The 26,304-nt window shown below is 53.5% G+C and overlaps 9 protein-coding genes across 9 annotated transcripts; 4 read left to right on the plus strand and 5 right to left on the minus strand.

Moving 5' to 3' along the window:
* Positions 1–86: 86 nt before the first annotated feature.
* On the plus strand, positions 87–2,327 carry J4E78_006031 (uncharacterized protein; the record flags this gene model as incomplete). The annotated part of the gene is made up of 3 exons (XM_049366645.1): positions 87–450; positions 600–996; positions 1,049–2,327. 3 exons carry the CDS (start codon positions 87–89, stop codon positions 2,325–2,327), a joined length of 2,040 nt encoding a protein of 679 aa, XP_049221351.1.
* A 24-nt stretch (positions 2,328–2,351) lies between these two features.
* On the minus strand, positions 2,352–2,864 carry J4E78_006032 (uncharacterized protein; the record flags this gene model as incomplete). Its single annotated transcript, XM_049366646.1, has 1 exon — positions 2,352–2,864. The coding sequence occupies one exon, from the start codon at positions 2,862–2,864 to the stop codon at positions 2,352–2,354; it is 513 nt and encodes a 170-aa protein (XP_049221352.1).
* A 148-nt stretch (positions 2,865–3,012) lies between these two features.
* J4E78_006033 (uncharacterized protein) lies at positions 3,013–4,068 on the minus strand (the record flags this gene model as incomplete). The annotated part of the gene is made up of 1 exon (XM_049366647.1): positions 3,013–4,068. The coding sequence occupies one exon, from the start codon at positions 4,066–4,068 to the stop codon at positions 3,013–3,015; it is 1,056 nt and encodes a 351-aa protein (XP_049221353.1).
* Positions 4,069–4,931: 863 nt separating this feature from the next.
* J4E78_006034 (uncharacterized protein) lies at positions 4,932–10,688 on the plus strand (the record flags this gene model as incomplete). Its single annotated transcript, XM_049366648.1, has 1 exon — positions 4,932–10,688. One exon carries the CDS (start codon positions 4,932–4,934, stop codon positions 10,686–10,688), a length of 5,757 nt encoding a protein of 1,918 aa, XP_049221354.1.
* A 703-nt stretch (positions 10,689–11,391) lies between these two features.
* J4E78_006035 (uncharacterized protein) lies at positions 11,392–14,847 on the minus strand (the record flags this gene model as incomplete). Its single annotated transcript, XM_049366649.1, has 1 exon — positions 11,392–14,847. One exon carries the CDS (start codon positions 14,845–14,847, stop codon positions 11,392–11,394), a length of 3,456 nt encoding a protein of 1,151 aa, XP_049221355.1.
* A 1,746-nt stretch (positions 14,848–16,593) lies between these two features.
* J4E78_006036 (uncharacterized protein) lies at positions 16,594–17,229 on the minus strand (the record flags this gene model as incomplete). Its single annotated transcript, XM_049366650.1, has 1 exon — positions 16,594–17,229. The coding sequence occupies one exon, from the start codon at positions 17,227–17,229 to the stop codon at positions 16,594–16,596; it is 636 nt and encodes a 211-aa protein (XP_049221356.1).
* An 828-nt stretch (positions 17,230–18,057) lies between these two features.
* On the plus strand, positions 18,058–20,658 carry J4E78_006037 (uncharacterized protein; the record flags this gene model as incomplete). Its single annotated transcript, XM_049366651.1, has 3 exons — positions 18,058–18,077; positions 18,134–18,414; positions 18,656–20,658. 3 exons carry the CDS (start codon positions 18,058–18,060, stop codon positions 20,656–20,658), a joined length of 2,304 nt encoding a protein of 767 aa, XP_049221357.1.
* A 207-nt stretch (positions 20,659–20,865) lies between these two features.
* On the minus strand, positions 20,866–23,169 carry J4E78_006038 (uncharacterized protein; the record flags this gene model as incomplete). The annotated part of the gene is made up of 2 exons (XM_049366652.1): positions 20,866–21,473; positions 22,785–23,169. 2 exons carry the CDS (start codon positions 23,167–23,169, stop codon positions 20,866–20,868), a joined length of 993 nt encoding a protein of 330 aa, XP_049221358.1.
* Positions 23,170–25,492: 2,323 nt separating this feature from the next.
* Positions 25,493–26,134, plus strand: J4E78_006039 (uncharacterized protein; the record flags this gene model as incomplete). The annotated part of the gene is made up of 4 exons (XM_049366653.1): positions 25,493–25,605; positions 25,655–25,788; positions 25,844–25,937; positions 26,005–26,134. 4 exons carry the CDS (start codon positions 25,493–25,495, stop codon positions 26,132–26,134), a joined length of 471 nt encoding a protein of 156 aa, XP_049221359.1.
* Between the last annotated feature and the right edge of the window lie 170 nt (positions 26,135–26,304).

The following is a 26,304-nucleotide window of genomic DNA, read 5'->3' on the forward strand; positions in this document are numbered from 1 at the left end:
AAATCTATAGAAGGGCCCGATGTGCAGCTCGCCTTTTCATCACGGCTACACATGAGAGCTTCGCAGTTGATCAAAAAGAAGTCAACATGCCATTATGCGATCTTTGCCAGTCGTTCGACGTCCTCGACATCCCCAAGCTACCACCCGATTACAAAATCCATACTGTCACTCGACGCGACTACCCGTGCCTAGTCCAAATCAGTAGCCAACCTCTCAGGGACCTCTGGAAGAACAAGCAAGACCGTCCAAAGGATCAAGAACCCATTGGCATACCCTTCCACCAATCTATCGAAGACCTCGAAGACGCCGCTGCCGATGACTGCGCAATTTGCAAGACCGTACAGCGCGATGTCGCGCAGTTTCAGTCCGACTTCAGTGGGGCGAAGAAGGAACCTGGGATTCGTGCCGAGTGTGGCGGAGGACCGGATTGGAAGATGTGTCTGGTTAGGGGTGTGAATGATACCGGAGGTTTCATGGTGGTGTCGGTCGATGCAAAGTATTGGTTTCAGGTTTGGGTGGTTGCTGCTGTGGGATTATGTGCTGATTGTAAGTATCAAAGAGATTTGGTAAAGCTGTTGCTTCGACTAACAGCGTTGTAGACGGCGATCCGTTGGCCGCTGTCGTTCGAGGTCGCAAGACACTCTCCTCATCGCCGCATACACTTGCACATGCCCTGAACTGGGTACGCGATTGCGACAAGCAACGGACGGATCGGCGCTGTCATGTCGATGCGGCACCTCTTCCAGCTCGTGTCTTGGATATACGAGACTCGACGCCACACAGAGTAGCGCTTTATGAGCCCATCGAAGGAGAACTGGGACGGTATGCAGCACTGAGTTATGTCTGGGGCGATTCAAGCCCGTTCGCAACCACACGTGCCAATATCGAAGCCAACAAGAGGGGTATCGATACCGACCAGCTCCCAAAGACGTTTCAGGACGCCATCCTCATAGCCAGAGAAATGGGAATCGGCTATCTATGGATCGACTCCCTCTGGTAAGCCAACCCTCCCCATTCTACTCAGAACACCAAACACTAACAACCCCAGTATCTGTCAAGACGACTCAGAAGACTGGTCGCGCGAGACATCGCGCATGGCCTCTGTCTACTCAAACGCCTACATCATGCTCTCCGCAACCGGTTCTCCATCTTCTACATCCGGTCTCACCATTTTCTCACCCAACCGCCCCGCACCCATCTACTCCCCTTTCTCATACACAACCACAGATGGTATCAAAGGAACTCTCCACGCCTTCTCCTCCTCCCGCGAAACAGCCGCAAAGCCCTCCTGGGCGGGAGACAACGCACTGCTAAAGACCGAACCACTCAGCCAACGCGGCTGGGCGTTACAAGAACGCTGGCTCGCACCGCGTGTACTACATTTCGGCACGGAGCAGATGTTCTTCGAGTGCTACTGTTCCTTCCTCAGCGAGCAGGGTTTCTACCTACCAGGACGAGGGGATACCCTTTTCCCAACTACATCCCGTACCTTCCCATCCCACACACACCCTTCCTCTTCGGATAAACCTATCCCAGATAAAGACAACCCCACGCTACATTGGCACGCAGTGCTAGACGCCTACTCCCGCCGTTCTCTAACCAAACCTTCGGATAAACTGCCCGCCCTCTCTGGCCTCGCACGCACTTACGCTTCCTTGCTCCCTTCTCCAACCACCTACCTCGCGGGACACTGGTACCCAACCCTACTTCACGACCTAATCTGGCAAGCCTGCGGCACGACAACCTCACCAGCAGTATACCGCGCACCGAGCTGGTCCTGGGCCGCCATCGACGGGCCGTTCGGCCTCTTCAGCCCGAACTCTGGTGTGGGGTGGGACAAGGGTGACTGGACCGCTCTAGCTAAGATCCACGCTACGAGTATCACGTTGAAGAGCGCCCAAAATCCTTTCGGCGAGGTAACAGACGGGTATATAGACGTTAGCGCACCGCTAGAACGCTTGTACCCTTCTCCGGAACAGAGAGAAGGCGAGGGCGATGTTTTCCCCAATCGGCAGAAGGGTGCTGTGGCTCAGACGAGGGAGAAGTTGGAAGGAGACATGGAGACTACGTATACTTGTTTCGACACGCAGACTCATACGGAAAGGGCGAGGGGGAGGGAGTTGTGGGCTGCGATACTGTGGAAGCATGTAAGGCCTGCGGAGATGGAGAGAGAGGCAAGTTTTCATGCGATTATTGTGGCGAGGGTGGAGGGGAGGGAGGGGAATGTGTATGAGAGGTTAGGTAAAGTTCCTTTTTCAGCGAAGGATTTGGGGGTGTGTGAGTGGATGGATGATGGGGGGTTGGTGGAGAGGTTTACTTTAGTGTGAGTGGACTATCTGGTGCGATCGGTTTTAACTAGGATGTCTCCTTGCCCGTCGCGCAAATACGATGAGATTCGGCCATGCCTCTCTGATCTCTTTGTCCCACCATTTCTTTGGGCAGACACGTTCCAGCATCTCCAGATCGCCTTCTTCGTAGGGTGTGATGTACTCTTCCCAATCTTTTTCTCCAATCTCCTCACACGACCTGGCTAGGTTGTACAGTGTGAGCATAGCGATTAATCTGCCAATGCGCTCAAGAACGTGTTCTTCCGCTGTTTTCTGCTGGTTGCTTGAAGTTCCTTGGTCGTAAACATCGCCGTCTTCTTCCAAGGGCCTGATGATTATTTCCCGAGCTAAAGATATCTCGGTCAACGTGGGTGAGCTGTTCACGGCGTAAGGGAGGATGGCGGGAGAAGGGACTGTGTCATCGATGTATGCTGCTTGCTCTTCGGGAGTGGAGAAGGCGTGGTAGCGTGGGATTACGTGTTCTGGGGCTAGGCGGTTTCGCAGATTGCGCATGGTGCGTCGAGAGGAGGCAGACATGGAAGCAAGATGTTTGGTAGTTCTGGCAGTAGCAAGAAACAGAAGTAGAGGATGAACGAGTGACCAGCAAAGCGAAAGAAAGATGCGATACTATGACGGTGTTGTTTGAGTATTCAAATACGTGCGATGGCTGTTTGTATGCGCTTCACTATATTTTACTTGACATAGGCCCATCGTCCGTGGCCAGAATGTCACATAGCCAGTCCGCTGCTTTGTCTGCCATAGGTTTAGGAAAAGCGTGTTCTACGCCCTCGAATAACACGTCTTCGAAGGTGATGTCAAGACTTGGGTCTTCTGCTAGTACCTGCTTAAAGATCTTGTAGAACGGCTCACCAGCCGAGTAGGGAACGAGCTTATCTGCCTGTCCACTGAGGTTCAGAATGCGCTTGCCTTGAAGTCTCTCCTTCATCAGGGCCTTCATTCTAGATAGCTGCTCTTGATCGGGTAATGTGTCGTTTCCTAGAGGATTGAACATGCCCGGCAGCAGTAGACCGGCAGGATCATACTGGGCGATGGCGTCCTGCAGCGCCTGTGGGAAATCGGGGGATCCGAGGAATGCGCTTCCAGGTGGTGTTGTTTCCGTGTATGTCTTTCTCTTGGATAGGCGTGCGCGGTCAGTCAGCAAGCGCGTGTAGTCTGGACAGCCGATGCCGACTACGCCAGCGGTGATGCGGGGGTCACCTAGCAAGCAGTGCCATGTCGCGTGTCCACCCAACGAGATTCCGAGGGCAAAGTGTTGTTCGATCTTGGGGCTATCCTTGGCGGTAAAGATGTAGGATTCGAGATGGTTGATGAGCTGAGAGGTGTCGGTCGCGGTGCCGTGGAAGCATCCAAACATGTCTTGGGCATGCGTCTCGTTTCCTTCCCTCCAGGCTTGATTGTGCAAATCGTCCACCTTGCGCGATCCGTGATTACGTTGGTCGAATGCAGCGGCAATTAAACCTTTGGGGTTCTTGCCAGCCCGGCCGTCTTGTATGCGCTTGTTCCACGTGGAGATGACGCGTCTGGCTATGGGAGCCATAGTCTCTTTTGTCTGCAATCGCGGATTGAGGAGCCATAGGCAGGCGACTGACGATGGGGAAGGAGGGAGTTGGTCGAGGCCATGGACGTCGACGAGGATGCCGGCGATTGTGATGGTGCGGGAGGAGACGGGGAGGTCGGACGAGTTCTGCGTCCCGTGGAGGGGATTCGTAGTCGCTGCCATGTTGGCTAGCGGGGCCTAAGAATAGTGAGGATAGCGATATAGGGTTGGGCGATTAGCAGGTCTGGAGAAAAGAATATGGAGCTATTCGTCTGGTGTATCTTGGAACATGGGCATGCGGAGGGGCAGGGGATCGCCGACCGAGGCTGCCGTCGACGGCAGAACTACATCATCGTGTGACAAGCTTCACAGGCGGCACTGGGCGATGTGCTGGCCATGGCATATGGATGCATGGCGCGATTATACAGTGGTACAGGGGGTCTTTCCATTGTGCACACGTGTGGTGAGTTCGGTATGCTTGTAGTGATTGGGAGTACAGTGCGGGGTGCAGCCACGCCGCAGAGAGACGGCGGCGACATCGTCGAGTCTCTTTCGCAGAGAAGCGGGCGTTGCATGTGAATGCGATGTCACGAACGCGACGAAAGCGATATTTGACGCGTTCTGCAGGGCGCTGCATCGTACATATCTGTGGTGTGGAGCCTCGACGCGGTGCAGGCGGTCAGCGAGGCGGAGAGGGCCCCTGACGCCAAAACCTTGTTGTATTAGCGCAACCAGACAGTTCACGCCCGGGGAAAGCACCTGGGAGATTACTCGAACCGCGCAGGGACCCAGCACGACGTACACTGATCACCTGCGCCGCGTGTCTCTTTCTCTCGCCTATCCATGACATAGACCTGTCACTGCGAGTATACTGCCACTCCACCTGGGGCAGCATTCCATCAATCCATCGTGACGAGTGACGGCAGCACCACGTTTCCTGGCTACCATGGCTGTATAGCGCCCTAGAAGCCGAGCAACCACACCCCCACGCGACCTCGCCGTGAGAGACACCCACCGACACTTCCTGCCTCTTCTGTGTCGTTACCATGGTTGGCTCCAGCAAGACCGGGGGCTCGCCCACGACGCGCAGCCCTCGCTCGCGATCACCTGCAGTATCAGGAAGGACAGACGAGTCCGGCCGACTGCTATCGCCGCTTAGCTTGGGACAGCCCAGGAATGAGACGCAAGACATACACAACCCCTCGCCCTCGGACGGCGCCCCCAAGATCATGCGCTCTGCCCCGACCGGCTCGCCCATCTCCAGCAAGGAAGCCGGCGAATTCCCTTTCCATGCCCCAGCGAACGCCAACGGGGGTAGTATCCCCGTGCCTGTCGAAGCCGCTGAAGCCCCCCTCCGCGCCCCGAAGCCCTCCTCGCACATGTCCAATGGGTCCACCAGCTCCTACTACCCGCCCTTTGCGCCCATGTCCCGACACCCTACCGAGGGCGAGCTTTCCGACGCACCCCGAGAACGCAAGAGCGTCCAGTTCGCTCGCTCCGCCACATTCACATCCGATCCGCCCGCCGCCAACTCGCGCCAGCAGTCATGGGAGGTTGAAGACGGCGAAGGGAAGGGCAAGGAGCGGAGTGGACAGAGCTCGTCGCTCATGGGCAAGCTGAGGGCACTGGCAGCGCCCATGCAGGGACACGGCAGGAGCCTGAGTGCATTGGGAGGGAGCTCAGGCCATGAAGGCTCACCCCATGGCCAGCTTTCGCCCACATCCGAGCACGACGAGCCGCGATTCGAGGGACACGACAGCGAGGCCGATGCTGATGGCGAGTCTAGCGCTGGCGAGGGTGCTTCAAGAAGACCGAGACAAAAGAGGCGGAAGAGCAGCCGCCGTTGGTTCGACGGCGAGGGCGAAGGCACCCAAACGGCCCCTACCACGCCCAAGCAGACAACAGGCGGCTTCTTTTCGCGTGACTCACCCACCATGACGCCTACCTCGACCCGCCCGGGCTTCCTACGCCGCTCCACCATGGACGACATACCCGAGAACGAGCGTCAGGGTTACTCAGAGGACGAGGGCCGCTCGCGCATCGCAAAAGAGAGCGCATGGACACGCGGACTACACAGTGCGAGGGGACTTTCGTACGGAGGTCTGCGAAGACACGACCCCAACGGCGAGGAAGAGGGTCACCAGAGTCGTCCTACCGGCAACCTGCGAAGCTTGACTACCTTCAGGGGTGCGGCGGGAGACACACAGCCCTCACCATGGCGGATGCGTAGCGAGCGGACGTCAAGTTTGAGTGCGCAGAAGTGGAAGTCCATCAAGAACAGCCTCAAGCTGCTCGGCAACCGACAAAAGGCCGAACGCCAAATCGACCACGCAAAGTCGGCCGAGCTGATGGCTGAACTGCTTGCTGGTGCACCCGCAGCCTTATTCTTTGCCAGCATGTTCCAACGCGATGAGCACGGCCACAGGCGTATTCCCGTGCTTCTCGAGCAGCTCAAGGTTACCATCACCGATACAGACCGCCCCGCAAAGAAGGAGGGCGATCGGCATACTGCTTTGCGCATAGAGCTGGAATACGGCAGTGGTCTGACCAGGATGAAGTGGGTTGTCTACAGAAGTGTCGCCGATTTTGCCAATCTGCATCTCAAGTTCAAAGTTCAGGAGAAGCAAGACGCTTTCCGCAGTCGCCCGGCTAATCGTATGCGAGAACTGAAGGACAAGACATCCAAAGACGGCGAGGCCGAGAAGGAAGAAGAGAAAGAAGATCCACGCACGAAACTCCCACGCTTCCCCAGAAGTGTATTGCCCTATCTCCGAGGTCTTCGAGGTTACGGTATCCTTGATGACGAAGGTGAGGAAGAGGAGGAAGAGGCTGCAGCAGGAGCCAGCGGACCAGACGGCGATGCAAGCGCTACCGAACGCCCCAACAGACCCAAGCGAGGCAAGTCCTCATTCCTAGGTCGCAGACAGTCAAGCGTAAGTGGTTCTCAAGCTCAGGGTGCTGTCGGTGCCCTCGTAGCGAGACAGGGTAGTTTTGCTGGCGCCGCCGGTCAGCCCCTACAGGCGAAACAGAATCATCATGAACGCCAACGGAAGAAGTTGGAACAATATCTGCGAGGTCTCATGACCTACCTCATCTTCCGTCCTGACAGCAACCGCCTGTGCAAGTTCCTCGAGCTGTCTGCTCTGGGTGTCCGCCTAGCGGCCGAGGGCGGCTATCATGGCAAGGAAGGCTACATGATGATCAAATCCTCCAAAGGCGTCGACAACAGGAAGGGCTGGACTAAATTAGCCATGATGAACCGTCACTGGCCCAAGTGGTTCCTAGTAAGACACAGCTATGTCGTTTGTGTGGACTCGCCTGAGGAGATGAACGTCTACGATGTCTTCTTGGTCGATGCCGACTTCCATCTCGATACCAAATCTGCCAGGATACGAGATAAGAAGGCTAGAGATCTAGCAAGCGAAGCAAAAGCATCTGCGACAGGTCATCACCAGCTCAAGCTCGTTAACGCGGAACGCAAGATGAAGCTACTTGCTCGTAATGAGCGGATGCTGCATCAGTTCGAGGAATCCATCAACTTCATGTCACAGAACACATTGTGGTCTCAACGCCAGCGGTTCGACAGCTTCGCTCCAGTGCGCAAGAAGATCTACGCCCAATGGCTTGTAGACGGTCGCGACTACATGTGGAATGTATCCCGAGCTATCAGTATGGCGCGCGACGTCATCTACATTCACGACTGGTGGCTCAGTCCAGAGCTTTACTTGCGTCGCCCAGCTGCCATCAGTCAGAAGTGGAGACTGGACAGACTCCTCCAACGCAAAGCACAGGAAGGTGTCAAGATCTTTGTGATTATGTATCGCAACATCGGTGCTGCTATTCCTATCGACTCTGAGTACTCCAAGTTCTCTCTGCTAGATCTACATCCAAACATCTTCGTTCAACGATCGCCAAACCAGATCCGCCAGAACACATTCTTCTGGTCTCATCACGAGAAGATTTGCGTAATCGATCACACTGTAGCCTTCTGTGGAGGTGTTGACTTGTGCTTTGGTCGTTGGGATACACCACAACACGTTGTCGTTGACGACAAGCCGACAGGCTTCGAGCTCGATGACACGCCCAAGGACGCCGACCACTGTCAGCTGTGGCCAGGTAAGGACTACTCCAATCCCCGTGTGCAAGACTTCTTCGCTCTCGACAAACCCTACGAGGAGATGTACGACCGATCGAGAGTCCCAAGGATGCCGTGGCACGACGTCGGAATGCAGATCGTGGGTCAACCCGCTCGTGACTTGACCCGTCATTTCGTACAGCGATGGAACTACCTCCTTCGCCAGCGCAAGCCTTCGCGACCGACACCCTTCCTCCTCCCTCCGCCTGACTTCAACCCCGCTGATATAGAAGCTCTTGGGCTTGATGGAACTTGCGAAGTGCAGATCCTTCGTTCCGCCTGTGCCTGGTCTCTGGGTACACCCAACAAGGTTGAGCACAGTATTATGAACGCATATGTGCAGATGATTGCCACATCCGAGCATTTCGTGTACATCGAGAACCAGTTTTACATCAGTAGCGGCGAAGTGCTGGGAACAAAGATTGAGAACAAGATCAACGATGCGATCGTCGACCGTATCAAGCGTGCCCATGCCAACGACGAAGACTGGAGAGCATGCATCATGCTTCCGTTGATGCCTGGATACCAGAACACTGTCGATGAACAAGAAGGCAGCAGTGTCCGTCTCATCATGACATGTCAGTACCACAGTATCTGCCGTGGTGAAGGCTCCATTTTCGGACGCTTGCGAGCTGCCGGCATCGAGCCCGAAGATTACATCAACTTCTACGCACTCCGATCGTGGGGCGAGGTTGGCCCGAACAAGATGCTGGTCACAGAGCAGCTGTACATCCATGCGAAGATCATGGTAGTCGATGACCGAGTTGCCATCATTGGGTCCGCAAACATCAACGAGCGTTCTATGTTGGGGTCACGAGACTCTGAAATCGCTGCCGTCATCCGCGATACTGAGCTACTTGATTCGTACATGGGTGGCCAGCCATACAAGGTGGGCAAATTCCCGCACACGTTGCGCATGCGTCTCATGCGGGAGCATTTGGGTGTTGATGTTGACTGCATCTCTGAGGAGGAGATGCTCAGCCAGATGTCTGATGATGCCGATAGCGTCGGTTTCCAGACAGAATCCTCTGGTCCAGGATCCCCAACGGCTCAGCGCGCAACTGAACAAAAGCTTGAAGAGAACAACTACAAGATGCAGGATGAACTCATCCAGAAGGCAGAAAAGCTACACAGCTTCAACCATGACTTCGACTGGGCGCAGGACCAAAACCCTCATCTGCAAAGTACCAAGAAGCCATCGGCGGATTCTCGTGTGCAACACAACACGGCGCATACCAAAGATGTTCGTGGCGAGGGCGCTGATCACATGCTGGAAGCCGAGCAGTTGCGACCGATCATAACGCAAGCCAGAGATTCCTACATCGACGAGCATGGTCATGAGAAACTTGTTACGGATATCGCTGCTGAAGGTGCTGCAGCTATACCCCGGAAGAGTGCGACACTCAAGACGCGCAAGCGCAGTGGTACCACCGGCACCAGGGCCAGCAACGTCAGCGCACAGACCGATGGAACTGGCTATGCTGGCCTCCCACCTCCTAAGCTACCTCGCATGGACACGTTCAAGCTAGGTTTGACACAGCTCAGCCAGTTACCTGCGTTGCCAATTTCGGATGACACAGACATCGGCGGCCCGCCTGCTCTACAACGTACCTTTAGCCAGGGTTCCTCTTCCGTCATCAACCCTCTTCTCTCGGAAATGCGTCGACCTGTCGTGACCGAGGACTGCATGCGCGATCCTATCAACGACACCTTCTTCCTCGACACTTGGCATCAAATTGCAGAGAACAACACCAAGCTCTTCCGCCAGGTCTTCCGCTGCATGCCAGACAACGAAGTCCGAACATGGAAGGAGTACCAGGAGTACGCTGCATTTTCGGAACGTTTCACCAAATCTCAGGGTGGAGACAAGAGCCAAATGCACAAGCAGCAGGACGCCCCGGGTACGACTGGACCGCCCGGCACTGGTCTCACGAGCAAGTTCACCTCGACTGCTGGTACTGTCGGCAAGCAGGTTGGCGCTCTAGGCGAGAAGCTCACGGAGAAGATGACGAACAACTCGGACAGAGTCAACGGCGAGAACGTCCATGGAACAACCCACCACTCGAGCATGGGTGGTGTAGAGCAATGGGCCGATGACCAAGAGAAGCGCGTACAATCGCAAAGCCCGCCTCCCCCCGGCACACGCGGTCTACACCTCGACACTGCATCCGGCACAACGCTGAATGAGAAGCTAGCCCCGGAGCCCGCCGACGACGCCGTAGTCTCCCCCATGAACCCCGCTCCCCCAGAGAAGACCTTCACCTTCCCCGCCCCTCCGCCCGTCCCCAACGAGAGCGCACACACCGACTTCGCATCGCACTCGCAAAACCCGCCACCAACATCACACTCCAATCGCGAACGCTCCCAACGCGTCACCATCTCTGAGCCGCCCATTCATCCCAACGCCCTGCCCCAGAACCAGAACTCGAACAATACACCCAACCGCTCGAATACCAAGCGTTCTCGTCGCCGCGCTACGACGAAATCGTCAAACAGGCAGTTCAACGCTACAGATGCGGATATCATGCTAGACAAAGAGGATGCGAAGCGGCTGTTGGAATTGGTCCAGGGCCACATCGTGCTTTGGCCATATGATTGGTTGGAGAGTGAAGAGAGAGGTGGCGGGTGGTTGTATAATGTCGATCAGATTGCGCCCTTGGAGATTTAGTAAGTTTGCACCTGTTTCCTCTACTTTTGTGGCATCTCGTACTAACAGTTCTTGCAGTAACTAAACTTCGACCGCATGGGCTATAGGGCTGCGCAAGAGCGGACTGCGTGTCGCGATGTTCATAGCGAGCCGTAGAGCTTACATATTGGAGTTTAGGATCAGGTTTCCCACTTTTGTCGCTTCTCTCTCGTTGTCGTTCCATTTGTCGAGTTTTCTTGTCATTGTTGGTGCATTTTTGGAGGGGATAGGGGTGGGAAAGAAAGCATTACACTGGCGTTTTTTCGCGTCGCGCAATTTGCACTTCGCTATTGCATATACAAGTCTTTCTCGTCCTTGATAAACGTTTCCTTCTGTGTCATACCTCTTTTTCATTACCATTACATTTGTGTAGAAGCGGGCTATTCTTTACAACGTTTCGTTCGACTTGGTTAGTAATATAGTAATACATATAGACACGGTTACACCTCATTTATGCAAGATCCTGATAAGCTTTGCCACATTCCTAGTTTTTCTTGTCTTGTAGCTGAGTGCCAGGGTAGCCTTTTTATTTTTCTATGTACATGCGGAAGAGCGCTGTACACTATCCAATCCACCCCTCACTCATCTCAAGCCAGTAGCAAACCAAATGTCTCATCGTTCAACTACACAAAGCCAGCCATTCCTTTCCAACTTCTCCACTACATATACTTGACACTCAAGCACATCAACCGTCGCTCCTGAGCTTCCTCTTTGACCTGACTTTATCTTCCTCCTCCATCGCAGACGCCTGGCGCGTCTTGCGTACAGAAGGCTGCTTAGCCGGCGCGGGGGCCACTTTGGACTTTGCTGGCCCTTTGGCCTTCGGAGCAGGTTTGGCTGGTGCAAGTGCAGACGCACTAGGAGCGTTGGCAGCTTTCTTTGCCTGTCGTGTTAGGGGAGGCGTGAATCCGAACTTATTCTTTGCGTGCGCTGCGGCTCTGGAAGCGGCATTGCGAGCGGGGGTGGTGGTGGCGCGAGACCTGGTTTGGCGGATGGTATGGCCGTCGAGCGTTAGAGGCTTGTTCTTGAGCTTGAGTTTCTTGGATGGCGGGGGAGTGTCGCTGTCTACTTCATCGCTGTCGTCGGCAGACGCTTCGATGGTTTCTCGTGCATCTTCAAAATCGTCGTCGTCGTCTTCAACTTCGTTTTCAGGGTCGTTGTTGTCCTTGTGAATATCATCGTCGCCTTCAGGCTCGTCTAAGATGCTCTGCTTAGTGGTTCTTCTGAGGGGCCTCGGAGGTGTGGGCACGTCCTTTTCAGGGCTAGGTTCTTTGGTCTCAATCTGAGCCTCCGTGAATAGGACACACTCCTCCTCGTCCTTAGACTTTGTCTTCGCCTCTTTCTTCGGCGAAGCATTGCGTTTCCTTGTGGTACGAGTAGCGGGGGTTTTCTTCGTCTGTCCTGAAGCTGCTGGACCGTTCTTCGCCCTCGCAGTTTTCGCTAGAGTAGCCCTGGGCTTTGATGCAGGACGTTTGGGTGCCTTGGTAGTGGTGTCAGGGACGCCCAAGTCTCCGGGGAGACCAACAGAGTCAGTGTCGCTCACTGAAACAGTTGGCGAGTCTGCAGAAGCTGGCATACTCGACATGAGCTCACCCAAAGTATTCGGCTTATGCGGTGGAAACAGCTTACGCGATATAGGTTTTGCCTTTGATGGGTGCTGTCTATACGAGGTCGAAGTAAGGTCCCGAAGTTCACGTTTTGAGACTGACGGTCTCGACAGTGGTGTACCTAGAACGATCTCGGCGGCGGGTGTTTGCTTGCTAGGTGTGACCGGCTTCTCGACGTCGCTGTAGTGCTCGTCCATGTCGGCACTGTCGCCTCCCTGGTCAGATTGAGCACTGATGATGGCATCATCAGACTCGACTACGATAGGTGCTTTTGCAGATGATCCGGCATGTTTCAATGCACCTCCATGCTTGGTTGATAGAGTCGGTTCTTCGTCGGTAACATCCACATGAGTGGCCTCTTTCTTCGACTTGGCCGCAGCACGTCTGCCCTTAGCTAGCGGTGGCGTAGATTCGTTTTCTTGGTCTTTGAGAGCTTTGCTAGGCTTCTTGTTTGCAGCTTTGATAGCACGTGCCTTAGCAAGGGAAGCGACATTAGCCTTCCGCTTTTTCTTGGCTGGACCGTCTGAATCACTTTCGGAAACGCTCGCTGTGTTCTTGGACGCTTTCGATCGTTTATGCGGGTGAACAGGCTGAGTCTCTGGTTCAGCTACTGCCGTTGTAGAACCATGGTCTTCGGTAGTATCCAGATTGTGGGCAAATGATACATCTTTCATCCGATCTTCTTCGGGAATCGCTGCCACACTGGTACTGTCATCGACGTCGGGTACAGTGATGTTGTCTTCAATCGCAGTATCTGGCTCTGCGTCGGATGGGGCTGGAGGCTTGGACAGCCTATGAGCCAGTTTCGCCGCAATTGCGTTCTCTTCATCAGGCGAGATCTGAGGTTTCTCATGACGTACTTCGTCTTCAGATGGAAACGGCAGGGGTGGTAAGGCCACATTGCTCTCCAACTGCAGCTCCGACGTCGGACCCGAAAATGATGGACTTGCTTGCACCGATGCCTCTCCAGCTGCGATCTCCTGAGGTTTGCTAATTGATGGATCGCTATGATCACGATCCTTTGGGGGCAGAGGTTCGGAGAGAACGCTAGGCAGTGATTCGGCCGCCGCATCCCGCAGCTGCGCTTGCCATGGCCCCTCGACATCCTCTTGAACACGCGAGAGTGCCTCAGGCGATTTTGGGCCCAACGAGTCACCCTCAGTGATCATGGAAGAATCTGGTAGAACGAAAGTTGTAAGTTCAGACCCGACTTCCGGCGCCTCATCGGCTTTCAAGTGTGCCGGAGAGTCTCGCAGTTCAGGAAGCGCTTCTGGCGGCAATCGCAGAGGTTCGATAGCAGGTTCAATTTGCATCGCGGAGCCTTCGCGGAGCTGTTCTTCATCATCCAAACGGTCTTTCTGCGTCTGAATTCGGCTTAATGCTTCCAAAGCACTTTGGATAGCCTCTTCATCGTATTCAATACCAGAATTATGCGGCGTCTGTTGTACTTCATCTGAGGTCACGTGCGATTTTGGCTGCATCGACGCGCCCGTCCATGGCTTTTGGGAAGCTGTGTCGACCTGTGGAGAGTTTTCCAGATTGGACTTGTGCACTACGAGGCTGTCATGTCTTGAAGAAGCCGATGTAAGGGGGATCGTTGATGCCTCCGCAGCCTTGTCATCTTCTGAGCCAGAACAAGATTGCAACTCGGAAAGCATGTTACCTTCAGCATCATAGAGGACTGGTATAGGGTAAGTTTCAACAGGACCCTCTTCGGCAGCCACGTTATCTTGCATCTGAGGGCCGATGTTCAAGCGCTCGGCTTCAGCAACGATGGTGAGGTCGTCGATATCCATGAGATCCGGGGATTCGAGATGCTTCTCATCGACCGCTGGCAGACCAGATTCTACTTTCTCGGCAACATGTGGAAGTGTGTTCGTATGCGAAGCCGTCTTTTCGCGTTCCGGGCTAAGGTTGGAGGCTGGCGACGTAATATGTGTGTGTTCCGCGCTCGTCTTGGATTCTGGGAGAACGATTGCGATTCCATCAGACAGTAGGGCTTTGCTCGGCTTTTTGACAGGAGTTTCGGGTTGAGTGGTCGGCGAATCTACCTTTTCAGAGAGATTTGGGGCTTCGCGTTCGATGGGACCAGCATTCTGACCTTGGTCATCCAAGCACTGAGTATCGGCGACACTGGTAGCTTCAACCTCTTCCTCGCCCTGGTTCTTGTTTGACAGCTCACTAGCGGTAAGCTCATCGTCTTTATGGCTCGCCCAATCGAAACTCTCAATATCCTGCAGACCGTCTTCCCAAGTATCCGTATGTGGACTGCACGCGTAGTAATCCGGTAGGTGTTGCTGGCTTTCGATGCGACCATCCGTGTGCACGTGTTGGGCGTCGTTCGTGTAACCTAGCTCTCCTAAGGACCAAGGAGCTACCACCTCAGCCTCCAACATCTCGTAACCAATCAACTCTCCAAATAAGTCGGGACCATAGGCGGTACAAGAGGGCAGGTTCGGGTCGTCAAAGCGCGCGGAAGGTCCGTCCGGATCATAATCGAAATCCAATTCGTGAGTGGGGGAGTAGATACGCATGTCTGTTGTCTAAACAAACTGATCCAAAAAAGGCAATCGTGCAAACGGTCTGTTGTTAACGTGTTGCTCTTTGCTCTTTGGCGCGTCCAAAGGCGGCGATTGTTGGTAGTAGAGACCGGCGCAAGTATCCGCTATTTTTTCATAACCAATTGATACCCGCGTGCACGCGTATCTCTCAAGTGGTGAGGGGATGGGGTTGAGAGGGCGCCGCTGTAGGTGGGTGAAGTAATTGAGTGTTGGAGCCGTGCGTAGTCGCTGGTTCTAGCTCGCTTCCCAATTAGGTTTTTGTAAGTGAAAGAGTCTTAGCGAACAGTCCTATTGAGGAGATGTTGTCAAGTAAGTGTTACCGGGATCTGTTGTAGTAATCTCGGTACTGTAATCTGTTAAACGTAATCTGTTGACTATAATCTGTGATCTGTGACCTGTAAACCGTAATCTGGTAACCGTAATCTGTAAACGGTAACCTGTAAACCGTAAACCGTAAACGCGTTCTCACGTGATGTGAACGCGCCTTGTCAGCCCACATACCTAGACTATATAACCTGACATGCTAGTTCACGAACATATTTTTCTCACCGTGAACTTCACCGTAGGAAGCTCAAACTCATGTACGAATGTATTATAACGCGAAAATATCCAGTCGCTGGTGGGTATCATGTTCAAGCCGCCAGCTGTTCACCAGTTCTCCAATCCTTGCTCAGCCAAATCTGATAGTGTGTACGAAATGAAGCGCCAAAAAGCATAGGTCGTATGGGAAGTCGCGGAGGTCTCGTCGAATAAGTCAAGGTTCGTCATATGGGTATCGCATTGCTGATAGCATTGCCCGTGTCCACAGGTAAAGCCAGTACACTGCTGCAGTCAGTATCAAGTTCGAGAATGCGCCCAGGAGACTTACCTCTTTCCAGCATCAGTTGCGCAACAACAGCAGAGAAGCGATGCTGGCCAACAGAAGATCTAGGAAACATGAGCGGATTGTCGCGCGTATGTGGGGTATCTAGGGAAGCCGTACAGCCATGCCGACCGTGACTACGAAGCCAATCGTAGGTCCAATAACCTTACAATGACATGGGTTCTGATCGCTATTTGTGGTCGTGTGGTTAGTAAAGGCATGGACATTCAGCTCGCGAATTACTTACGTTCCGCACTGGATGCACAGCGGCACAGGGACGAAGTCGCACATGTTGACAGGAGGAGGACGATAGAGACGCTAGGAGTAGATTCGCTTGTTTGGAAATACGAGATGCAGTGCTGCAAGTCGCTGAGGGGATGCAGTGGACAATAAAGATGTTGGAAGTAGGAAGGCTGACAGGAAGTCGCGATGCTTGTTGTCGCGCTAGTGTCGTCATCGGGCTTCGATTCGCGATCGCCGGGAGACACGCGTCAGCCGCAATGCGCTTCTTCAATTCGATCCTCTGCATTCACCAACAAGGCTTGCCCTGAACCTGACCTAGCTAATGTAGCTATTTACAATATGCGTTTTCGCGAACCTGATTCCGGAGTATGTTCCAGACCAGTAGATGGCAGCTGTCTGGTACCTGCCAGTCTGCTCGAAGGCCGGAGATGACGACGCAGATTCCTAGTAAACACAGCCTCCTACTACGTGACATAGTCCATCCTACTGCTTGTGTCTTCTGTTGAGTTCCAGGAGGTCGGTAAGAACGCGCCAAACGAAGGAATACACTCTGAGACGTTGTTTGTCGCGAATCGGGATTTTAGGCGGACAGTCATTAACACCGCAATCAGCCATCAGTCTTCCATCTCTTCCCGTATCAGCTCCACCTCGACAGTCCTTTGGCCCTCTTGGATCTTGCCCTTCAGTCCATCGTTGTATTTGTCGAAGCAGAGTCTCCATAGGCCCGGCTCGCCTTCACTCTCAACGGCGATAAAGCCCTCCCAGTTCTCGAAGGTGTAGCGCTTCTCTCCGTTTGAGCCGACGCGGGCGTCGAAAGGCCCAGCCTGCCCCTCCTCTGCGTCAACGCGTAGTCCATGGCTGAACTGGAAGATGTCGGATTCGGTATCCAGATAGACCCAATTGAGCTGCGGCGGGTTATCTGAGATCGTAGATACGATGCCTTCGTAATCTTTCTTTGGAAAAGGGAGATAGTAGCCGGTGAACGGGTGATGCGCTGGCCCTTCGTATGTCGATAGTTGGACGTACAACCTGCCGCCGCATAGTACGACTCGACTATTCTTGAACAACTCTTTGCGATCCTCCGGCGTTCTCATGGTCGCTCGACATCGCATGTGACATTTCTCGCCTTTCCAGTCGTCGTCCTCCTCCTCAGCCTCTTTCTTTGCGTTTTCCGTTTGACTTTGCAGGGTCAGAACGGATGTTGCGGTCATAGGGACCGTTCCCACGAGAGCCAGGAGGCCGAACACCATTTTTTCAGTCTTTTGATAAAGAGGCGGTACGTTGGGATAATTTCAAGGTTGTGCTTAGGTACAAAGTGTAATATGTGCTGACTGGTGAGGTAGCACATGCGGTGCGTCGGAAAACCCTACATCACGACGCGACAAAAAGCAATAGATCACAATCGCACTTCATGCATCTCGCGTAAAAGCCCATGACGAAAGTCAAGGCGATCATCATGTGGCTGCATGAGCAAAGTTACAAAGCCAATCAAGCAGTAGTGCGCGGCTAACTTCCGGTACCCGCTCCACTTAGTTCCAGATGATCGACAGATCAATAGTGAATGCCGGTGCCAATGACGAACAACAAGCCTCATATGGCTGATCCTTGGATTTCATGAGTTATGAGCACACTTTGGGTGGGAGGCTATAACCCTATTGAGGAATTCTAATCGAAGCTACAGCATTAGCCGGTTGCTTTACTCTTCTCCTGCATTAGATCTGTGAGCAAGCTCGAACCACAGGCAATACAATAACCAATTCAGCACTCATGCTCGCGAAGATCACCTCGCCGACCCGTCGATCGATGATGTACCTGCGGCTGATAGATGCGGGAGCTTCGGACATGTCCGTCCAGCACCTCCGATCGAGAAGTTTATCAACCGAGACTTGCTCGCATAATCCATCGGAATCTACTCCTTCAAACCCTCCCTACCAACACTCTGAGTTCTGGCGTGGTCAGCACAACTCCCGCATCGCAGGAAAGCGAAGATACCGCGTTTGACTATACCTCCACCGCACCCCCAACTCACTCCACCGCAAACACCGGACTCCGAAGTCGCAGCAGAATCTGAATTCAAGATGGCGGACGCGACCAAGAAGTACGCCAGTCACATCCGCAATACCTCTTGTCATGCCATATCTAACATATTCATAGCCTCACCGACACGGCCAACAATGCCACCGGCGGCCGCGACGGCGGACCTGGTGACACCCTTGGCAAACTAGGCAGCGCCACCAGCGCTGTAGCACCGAAGAACAAGAACAAGAAGAAGAAGGGTGGCAATGGCGACAACGAAGGGGAAGACGAAGAGACCACCGAGGGTTTCGGTCTCGACAATGGATCTGATGTGAAGGGTAGCTTGAAGGTGCACATCAAGTTAGACCTAGAAGCGGATATCAAGGTCTACGCGAGGATCAGGGGAGACATCGCGATTGGTATTTTGTAAGATGGAATGGCCTCAAAATCCGAATAGCATATTGTGTGTCAAGTTCTGGGTCGCGACAGTTTAGGCATTGATCTTTTTCTCGGATCCTTTTCGCAAGTAACTCGAACCGTTTGTTGCTTCATGTCATGTGTTAAAGCTGTGGGAAAGGTGACATAAGTGAGTTCGTGATGCTGAGTTGCTGCAGGGCGTACTTTCTAGATATGAGATGTGACCTTTCCTGCCTCGGCTAGAAGCGCTGGACCCTGAACGTCAGGCTGCATACCAAAAATATGCTGAGCGTCATCCACCATGTCGCCAAACAATGCGCCGGCCGCTACCCCACGCCTTTCCAGAGTTCCAACAGTCGCTACATCGATTATTCTGCTCACGGCGCGACTTCCACAAGCTCTCGAGGGTTCCGCGACGCGTACAAGTGCGGAAAGCGTATGGGAAGAAAGGCAACATGGCGGGGTATGAAGACTGGTCGCAACAGCAATTGATTGCGAGAATACAAGAATTAGAGAAGCAAGTCGGAGGGAATACCCAAGGCGCGACTGAAGAGAAGCCCCCGGTGCCTACGAACGAACAGACATCACCACCTCCAGACTCGCCAAAGTCATTAGCCTTTCGCAGAGCCAACAAGCCGCCACCGAAGGCGTTCGATGCCTCGAGATACAGCACGCGGTTGATCGCACTGAAATTTGCATATCTGGGGCAAAAGTACAATGGATTTGAGCATCACAATAACAACACCACGCCATTACCTACAATCGAGGAAGAAGTCTGGAAGGCGCTGATCAAGACGCGGTTGATAAGTCCTATACCTACGGAAGGTGACGAGAGAAGATATGAAAGAATCGATAGAAAGACCTTTGCAAAATGGGATAGGGAAGGTGCGGATGTAAACTGGGATGGCTGCGAATACTCCAAGTGTGGAAGAACAGATCGGGGTGTCAGTGCTTTTGGGCAGGTCATTGGGGTGAGGGTTAGAAGTAACAAGCCCAAACCTGTAGAAAAGATGGGAGGCGAGGAGGAAGTGGACAACGAAGAATCATTGCCTTCTTCAAACGATACCCAGACCATCCCATCAAAGCCGTTCAACGATCTCACCGACGAATTACCATACATCCAACTTCTAAACCGCGTCCTTCCTCCCGACATTCGCGTTTACGCGTGGTGCCCAAATCCACCAGAAGACTTTAGTGCACGCTTCTCCTGCAAAGAGCGGCGATACAAGTACTTCTTCACCAACCCTTGTTTCGCGCCCGTACCCGGCTCCTCTGGTCTATACAAACCCAGCGCATACGGTGCCACCACGGCAGACGACCAAGAAACGATGCGCGAAGGCTGGCTCGACATCGAAGCCATGCGAAAAGGATGCAAAGAGCTAATCGGCCTCCACGACTTCCGCAACTTCTGCAAGATCGACGCGAGCAAGCAGCTAACCAACTTTCAACGGCGAATCTACCACGCTGACATCGAGGAAGTCTCTCCACTATCTCTCCCAGGCTTCCTGTCACATCCAGCTCTTTCCGCTCCATCTCTGTCAAAGAATGGAGAGCAACCAAAACTATACTCCTTCACCCTTCATGGCTCCGCCTTCCTCTGGCACCAAGTCCGCTCTCTAGTTTCGATCCTCTTCCTCATCGGCCAAGGTCTCGAATCGCCCTCACTAGTCCCCCAACTCCTCGACATCACCGCCAACCCCACACGACCCAAATACGAAATGGCATCCGACGCCCCACTCGTCCTCTGGGACTGCATCTTCCCGCACGCGTCAGAGGTGCAAACCTCGGAAGAACGCGAACGAGGCTACGAAGACCGCCTAGAATGGGTATACATCGGCGACGAAGGCGGCAGCGAGCCCAAAGCCAGGGGAACAGGCAAAGGCGGCGGTCCCAGCACCATCGGACGCGGGAAATGGGGTCGCGGCGGCGTGATCGACGATGTTTGGGAGATGTGGCGGGGGAACAAGGTCGATGAGACGCTTTCGGCGCTTTTGCTGGATAAGATTGCGGGCTTGGGGCAGTCGACGCTGGATGCTGAGGTACCCGTTGAGCAGCAGAGTATTGGGATAGCGAGGGGCGGACCGCGGTTGTTTGATGGAGGGGATATTGGGAAGGCGAAGGGGAATTATACGCCGTTGCTGCAGAGGGAGAGGCAGGAGTCTGTTGAGGTGGTCAATGAACGGTACAGAGTGAGGAGAGGTATTGATGCTCGCGTTCAATCGGCAGACGATGACGGAGATGAGTAGATTACTGAAGGCGCGAGATAGAATCGGGTTTGCTCGTTCGACACGACATTACAATCGAAAAATGCCTGGTCGAGCAAAAGAGAAACTTCATTGGGTATCATGATTTGTTGCTGCATCTTCCAATCTTTGGCCACGGTAATCCATCCTTCAATCCCCCTTCGCCTTTTTTCACCTTAACCCCAATATTCCAAAGTCCACCACCCCCATTTAATCCCCAGTATTCAACTCCAAATCGATCTGCACGCCATTGCTAATAGCATAATCCTCACACGTCAAATTATCATGAAACGGCCTCTCCCCCTGCCTCTTGAGCATAATCTCATGTACCGGTCTGCCAATCTTGGCTGCCACCATGGCCTTCAACAGCTTGATAGGGTCGCTGGGCAGGCACGGCACTTGTGTTTTCGTTCCCAGACGGTCATTGATAGTGACGAGAATCATGTGCTCGGAAGGTGCCGCAGGAGCGGCTGCAGGTTTCTTCTCTTTGGGTTTGCTGTCGCGGTCGCTGTCTCGTGGTTTGCGGTCGCGAGAGCGGGAACGGCGGCGCCGGTCGCGGCTTCCGTCTCGTCTGCGCTCGCGGGAGTTGTCTCGAGGACGGCGGTCGCGTTCTCTGGAGCCATCGCGTCGGCGATCGCGATCGCGGTCTGAGTCTCGTGGTCGTCGCTCTCGGTCGCGATCGTCGCGTCGTCTGTCTGGGTCGCGGCGGTCGCGGTCGCCTTTGTACTTTAGGCCGCTGAAGTTTTTGGGCTTGCGCGGACCGGGGGATCTTCGTGGGGAGCGAGAGCGGGAGCGCTCTGTTTTTGAGGACTCCATCGCTAGTGGTGTGTGTATGAGATGTGTGTTGTGTTGGTGGAGAGGGAAGACCAAGTGCAGGTAAGGCAGCTTGGTGGAAAACGTGAGCTCGGCCTTGGGCTTATCGATAAGGAAGCTAGCAGGAGCGCGTCATCCCGTCCCGCGACGCTTCCTTTCACCCCCACATCCCGCCCTCTGTACTTGTCCTCGTCTAGCGATGCCTCCCTCGATTCAAATATGATGTTGAAGCTTATCGATCGCTTCAACTCTCCGCCGGCGCAGACGCTGCAAATACTGCAGCCCACATCGTCGACCATCACATACACCGTTTCGACGCGTTCTGCACCCAAGACACTTCCCGCTTTGGTAGCATACTATGCAGGGATACTGACGAGAGTGCTGCTGGGTATAACTAGCGTCCTGTTGCTATGGATGAAATGGCGCGTCACACAAGCTCAGTCTCTGGATCTGTCGCTGGGTGTATTGGGCCATGAGACAGAAAGGCAACTAGTAAAGCTGGTGGAAGCTTGCCAATGGCGATACCTGGTACCCAGTACATTGCTCATACTCTTCCTAGTCTTCCGCCGAAACTATACAGGTACATCCTTCGCCGTCTTCTCAGCCTCCCCTAAACCCAAGCTAATACAGATCATAGAAGAATCACTCACCGTACTCCGCGGCCTCGGTGTCCAGACCTCGACCACCTCCTCTACGTATCTCCAGACACCTACTACGCGCTTCATACCGACTACAAGTATACAGGACGTCTTCATACACGAGGCGTTCAAGGGGTTCGAAGTGAGATTCTTTCTCATGATCGTAGTGGAAGGAGAGGGAGAGGTGGTGGTCGTCTTTCCGAGACTGCTGCCGAGAAGAGCCACACTGGAGACTGTTTGGCGGGGCGTCAGGGGTGGGTTATGGGAAGATAGCGTCAGAGCGCCGACAGGGAAAACAGGGCCGTGATGAAAGCGGAGGACATCGTAGAAATGACATGTCATTTTACGTTTGCGGTGCGCATAACAATGGCCGAATGACCAAGACCTTATCTACGTCCCACATAACATCTGACGAGAAGTCTAAGTAAGCCTTCTCAGAGATATCGTGATAATGAAGTCGTACCTTCAAATTCGCTGCGTTACGACTTCCTACACACGGCTCCTCCATGTCTCCTGAACTCGGAGCAGGAACCGCGCCCAATCTCTTCCATACTGGTATCAATCTCCTACTGGTGTCCAAATCCCAAATACGCCATGAATCCAACCTGGTGCCCCCATCGTGAGCTTCCCCTCAATATCTGTACCTCGTAGAATAATCCTTCGGACTAACCACCAAACCCCGCCCCTTCTTCGCGCCCCGATAAACCGTCTCAATAATATCAATAAACTCCTGCTTATCCTCCAACACCCAATTCAGCTTGTTATTATTTCCTGTCCCGAAATCGCACATCATGTGTTTATTGCGGAAGAAGAACATGACGGTACATGGGTCGTAGAGCTCGTACATGGCTTTGAAATCGGGGACTTCGTCGAGGTCGCAGAGGTAGATGGCGCAGAAGTTCTTGACTCGGTCGGCGATCTTGTAGAGGACTTCGTCTTGTTGCATGCAGTCTGGGTCCGAGTCGCGCCCGAAGCGGATGAGGACGAGGCGGTCTTCTTCGCTGAGGATCGCTTGGTCGACGTGCCAGCCTGTACGGAGGTGGGGGAGGACTACGGAGCCCATGGTGGGTGGATGTGCGTGTGGAGCTGAACTTGGAGTTGGACGTGTGCGACCGTAGAAGATGGGTGGCCGAGCTGGTCGACGGCGAAGGCGGGCACGTTAGACTGGCTACGGTGAGTCGATATGTGCTTTGCGCGATCGTGCGACAAGAACGTGTAGCGCGTTGGGACGTTCGTATAATTATGTTTGCGCGATTCTTCAAGGTATGGGAGCGTTGAAAGAAAGTTAGTCGCGCCAGGCAGCTGCCGCCCGTGATCTAGAAAGTTCCCGAGGTCGCCCCACTGGACTTCGACCTTAACACATTGATACCTCTTACAATCCTTTCACTTTTTCCTGCGTGTAACACTTGACACATAAGGCGCGGTAGACTCCCTTCGTTCCGATAAACGTACACAGCACCTGGCAGCGGAATTCGGCCTGTGTGGTGCTCGATTGACTCCATAGACTCACCTCCCGGGCATGCAAACACTCTGCCTTGCCACTTGGGCAGACGTCGACGACAGCTGTACTGGCCTATAGCGCCATCAGGTTTCCGGCATACTTTACTTGACCAGTACCACGGAGCACGTCCATAAAGCGTCTGGGTTCTTGTCAAAGGCCCTACATCTGTCCTCCTGTCCTTGGCTGTATTTGCTTTTGTTGCAGCCTTCTCAAGTCTGTGTAACGTTCGTTTGCACTTTGCAGCTGACCGCCTCTCCTATAAAATTGATTTAATCCACATCTGCTGCTACCATGCGGGCACGTCGGCTGATGTACCAGCCGCCTGGGTGATGGCAAGAGGTGTAGTATTAACAAGCTGCAGACTGCCCGCTCGAGTCCCCCGGGAATCAATCGCATGTCCGTTGTGTGTGGGTACACTTTCGTAAGAACAGACTAGTAGAGGGGCCTAGTCCAGTCACAGGTAACTTACTCGAGTGCCCTGGGATGGGTGTGGGCAAAAGGTGTGCGGGACGGGGCGCGGGGGATCGGGAGTACCCATGGACTTGGCCGGTAGGATTCCGCTTTGATGCAGCACCAGGCATCCTCTCTACGCGTTTGTTGCAGCTTTATTAAAGTATGGAAACTTGCGAATCGTTGAGTACAACATTCACAGACTCTATGCTACGGAAACATTCAAGCTGTTCTCGGGAAAGTCTACCACTGTCACACGCCGCCATCTCACATCGATCGGGAAGGTCTGAGTCGGACCCAAATGCTATTTTTGGGATGGATTCGGGTGTTGCCGTAGGTCTATTTGTGCATGTGGGTGCTAATATACGTGTAGGCATCGTCAGGGTGATGCTGCAGTGCACCTATTGCATTAGCGAACAGCCAGAGTGAAGCATCATCGGTCTACTTCATCAGCGCACATCATGAGGACGTCGCCTTAACAGACACGGAGAAAGAAACTGGTTCGAGCAAAGCCGATTAGGGGGGTTCTTCCTGCGAAAATCTGTTTACAGAGTACAACCTTCGTCATGCCTGAGTAAACCTGCTGCGTCGTCGCATCGAACGACACACACCACGTTGATTGTTACGGTACTGCGAGTCGGACCGATATCATATTCAGCACCTGCCCATGCATACTACAGAAGAGAACTCTGTCATCCAACCGGCCAGTGGGTGTGCCACCTGTCCGATGTGCCAAGAGTAAATCCGTGACAACAGTCTGAAGGTAGGAGCACTTCTTCATGCTTGTTATATGGACGGAAACTCTGGCTCAGCAGATTTTATCCGCCTATTCCGTTGTTCATGTACTTGATGTATCTTTCAGATGATGGTGATGGGCGTCTGCTTGATTGTCTCGCCACGGCAAAACTTGACTGCTCTAATCCGCACTGGGTTGATGTCCTGCACCGCTTCCCCTTACCCCGTTTACGAGTATCGTACGATACAACTAGGCCTTACTAGAAATAGATCAGGACAATTGAGATGGTGTCGAGCAACACTAGTTGGTGGCAAAGAGAAGCATCTGCATGTGCAGACCAGACACCAACCAAAGACGTTGTTAGCAGTCCATCACATAGGGCTCAGAATACTATAGATGACTCAGCTGAGTAGGTCCGGTAAGTTCTATCATAGGCCCAAATCTTTCTTTGTTTTTCAGGCATCCGGCTCCAAGGGATACATCTGGTAGCCGAGAAATCTCAAGCTGTGCTGCAGCCAAGATTATTGATCCCTTTCTGCAGAAAGTATGAGACGAAGGGATTTGCTTTTGCTGCTCTGGAAGTCTACATAAGACCTCCAGTGCTCACTGAAAGCTTCAATACCATCAGCATCGCACCTTCCTCATCACAATCAGACTAACACTCTTCTCGACAATTCATCATTTCTCAAACATATCACAATGTCCGACTACACCGGCCCCGGATTGTACGAAATCCTGCCCAGATATGCTCCGGAGATGAGCTTGAACGTCTGGGGCGCAGCAACGACAGCCGGCACGCAAGTGAAGCTATAGTAAGTTACTCGAGCAGTCAGAGAGAGCATGTTGACTAACTTCATCCAGCCAGAGAACCAAAAGCGCCGACAACACTCATTTTGAGATCGTAGCAGCAGGAGGCACGGATGCCAAGCCCGAAAAAGGCGATCGTGAATACCACATCATCGCCGCCTGCTCTGGCCTCTATCTGACTTCGGCCGGTAATTCGAAACCAGACTGACATGTATGTTCTCCTCACATGGCTAACCTATCTAGGGCCAAAAGCTGGTTACATCAAGACGGAGCTTCGCAAGCCGCTCGACAGCACCATCCGCTGGAAGATCGTGCACTGCGGAAACGGTTCTTACCGGTAAGTGGCTCCGTACAGCCCCACTTGGCCTTGAGTTCGCTTTCTGACGCGCGTGTGCATGTGTTAGTATCAACAATGTCGATGGGAAGACGCAGCTCAATGTCGCTGGTGGTGGCAAGACCAGCGGCACCGACATGATTGGTTGGCAATTTTCTGACGGCTCTGAGAACACGGAGTTCCGTCTCATGGCTGTTTAAGTGATACGGGGGAGACTCGAGTTTATTGTCTTGTGTTGAACAGGATTGTAGAATCTGTCGCTCACTTACAAAGTCCATTCAATCAACAGGCTGATATGCTTCCGAATGATTGTGATGGGTGATGAGGCTTGTGCTTTCAGTGAGACGACGCTAACAGCTCACTCATCAGT

The sequence above is a fragment of the Alternaria triticimaculans genome (assembly GCF_023758025.1).
Source record: "Alternaria triticimaculans strain BMP 0046 chromosome Unknown scaffold_8, whole genome shotgun sequence".
Classification (NCBI taxonomy): domain Eukaryota; kingdom Fungi; phylum Ascomycota; class Dothideomycetes; order Pleosporales; family Pleosporaceae; genus Alternaria; species Alternaria triticimaculans.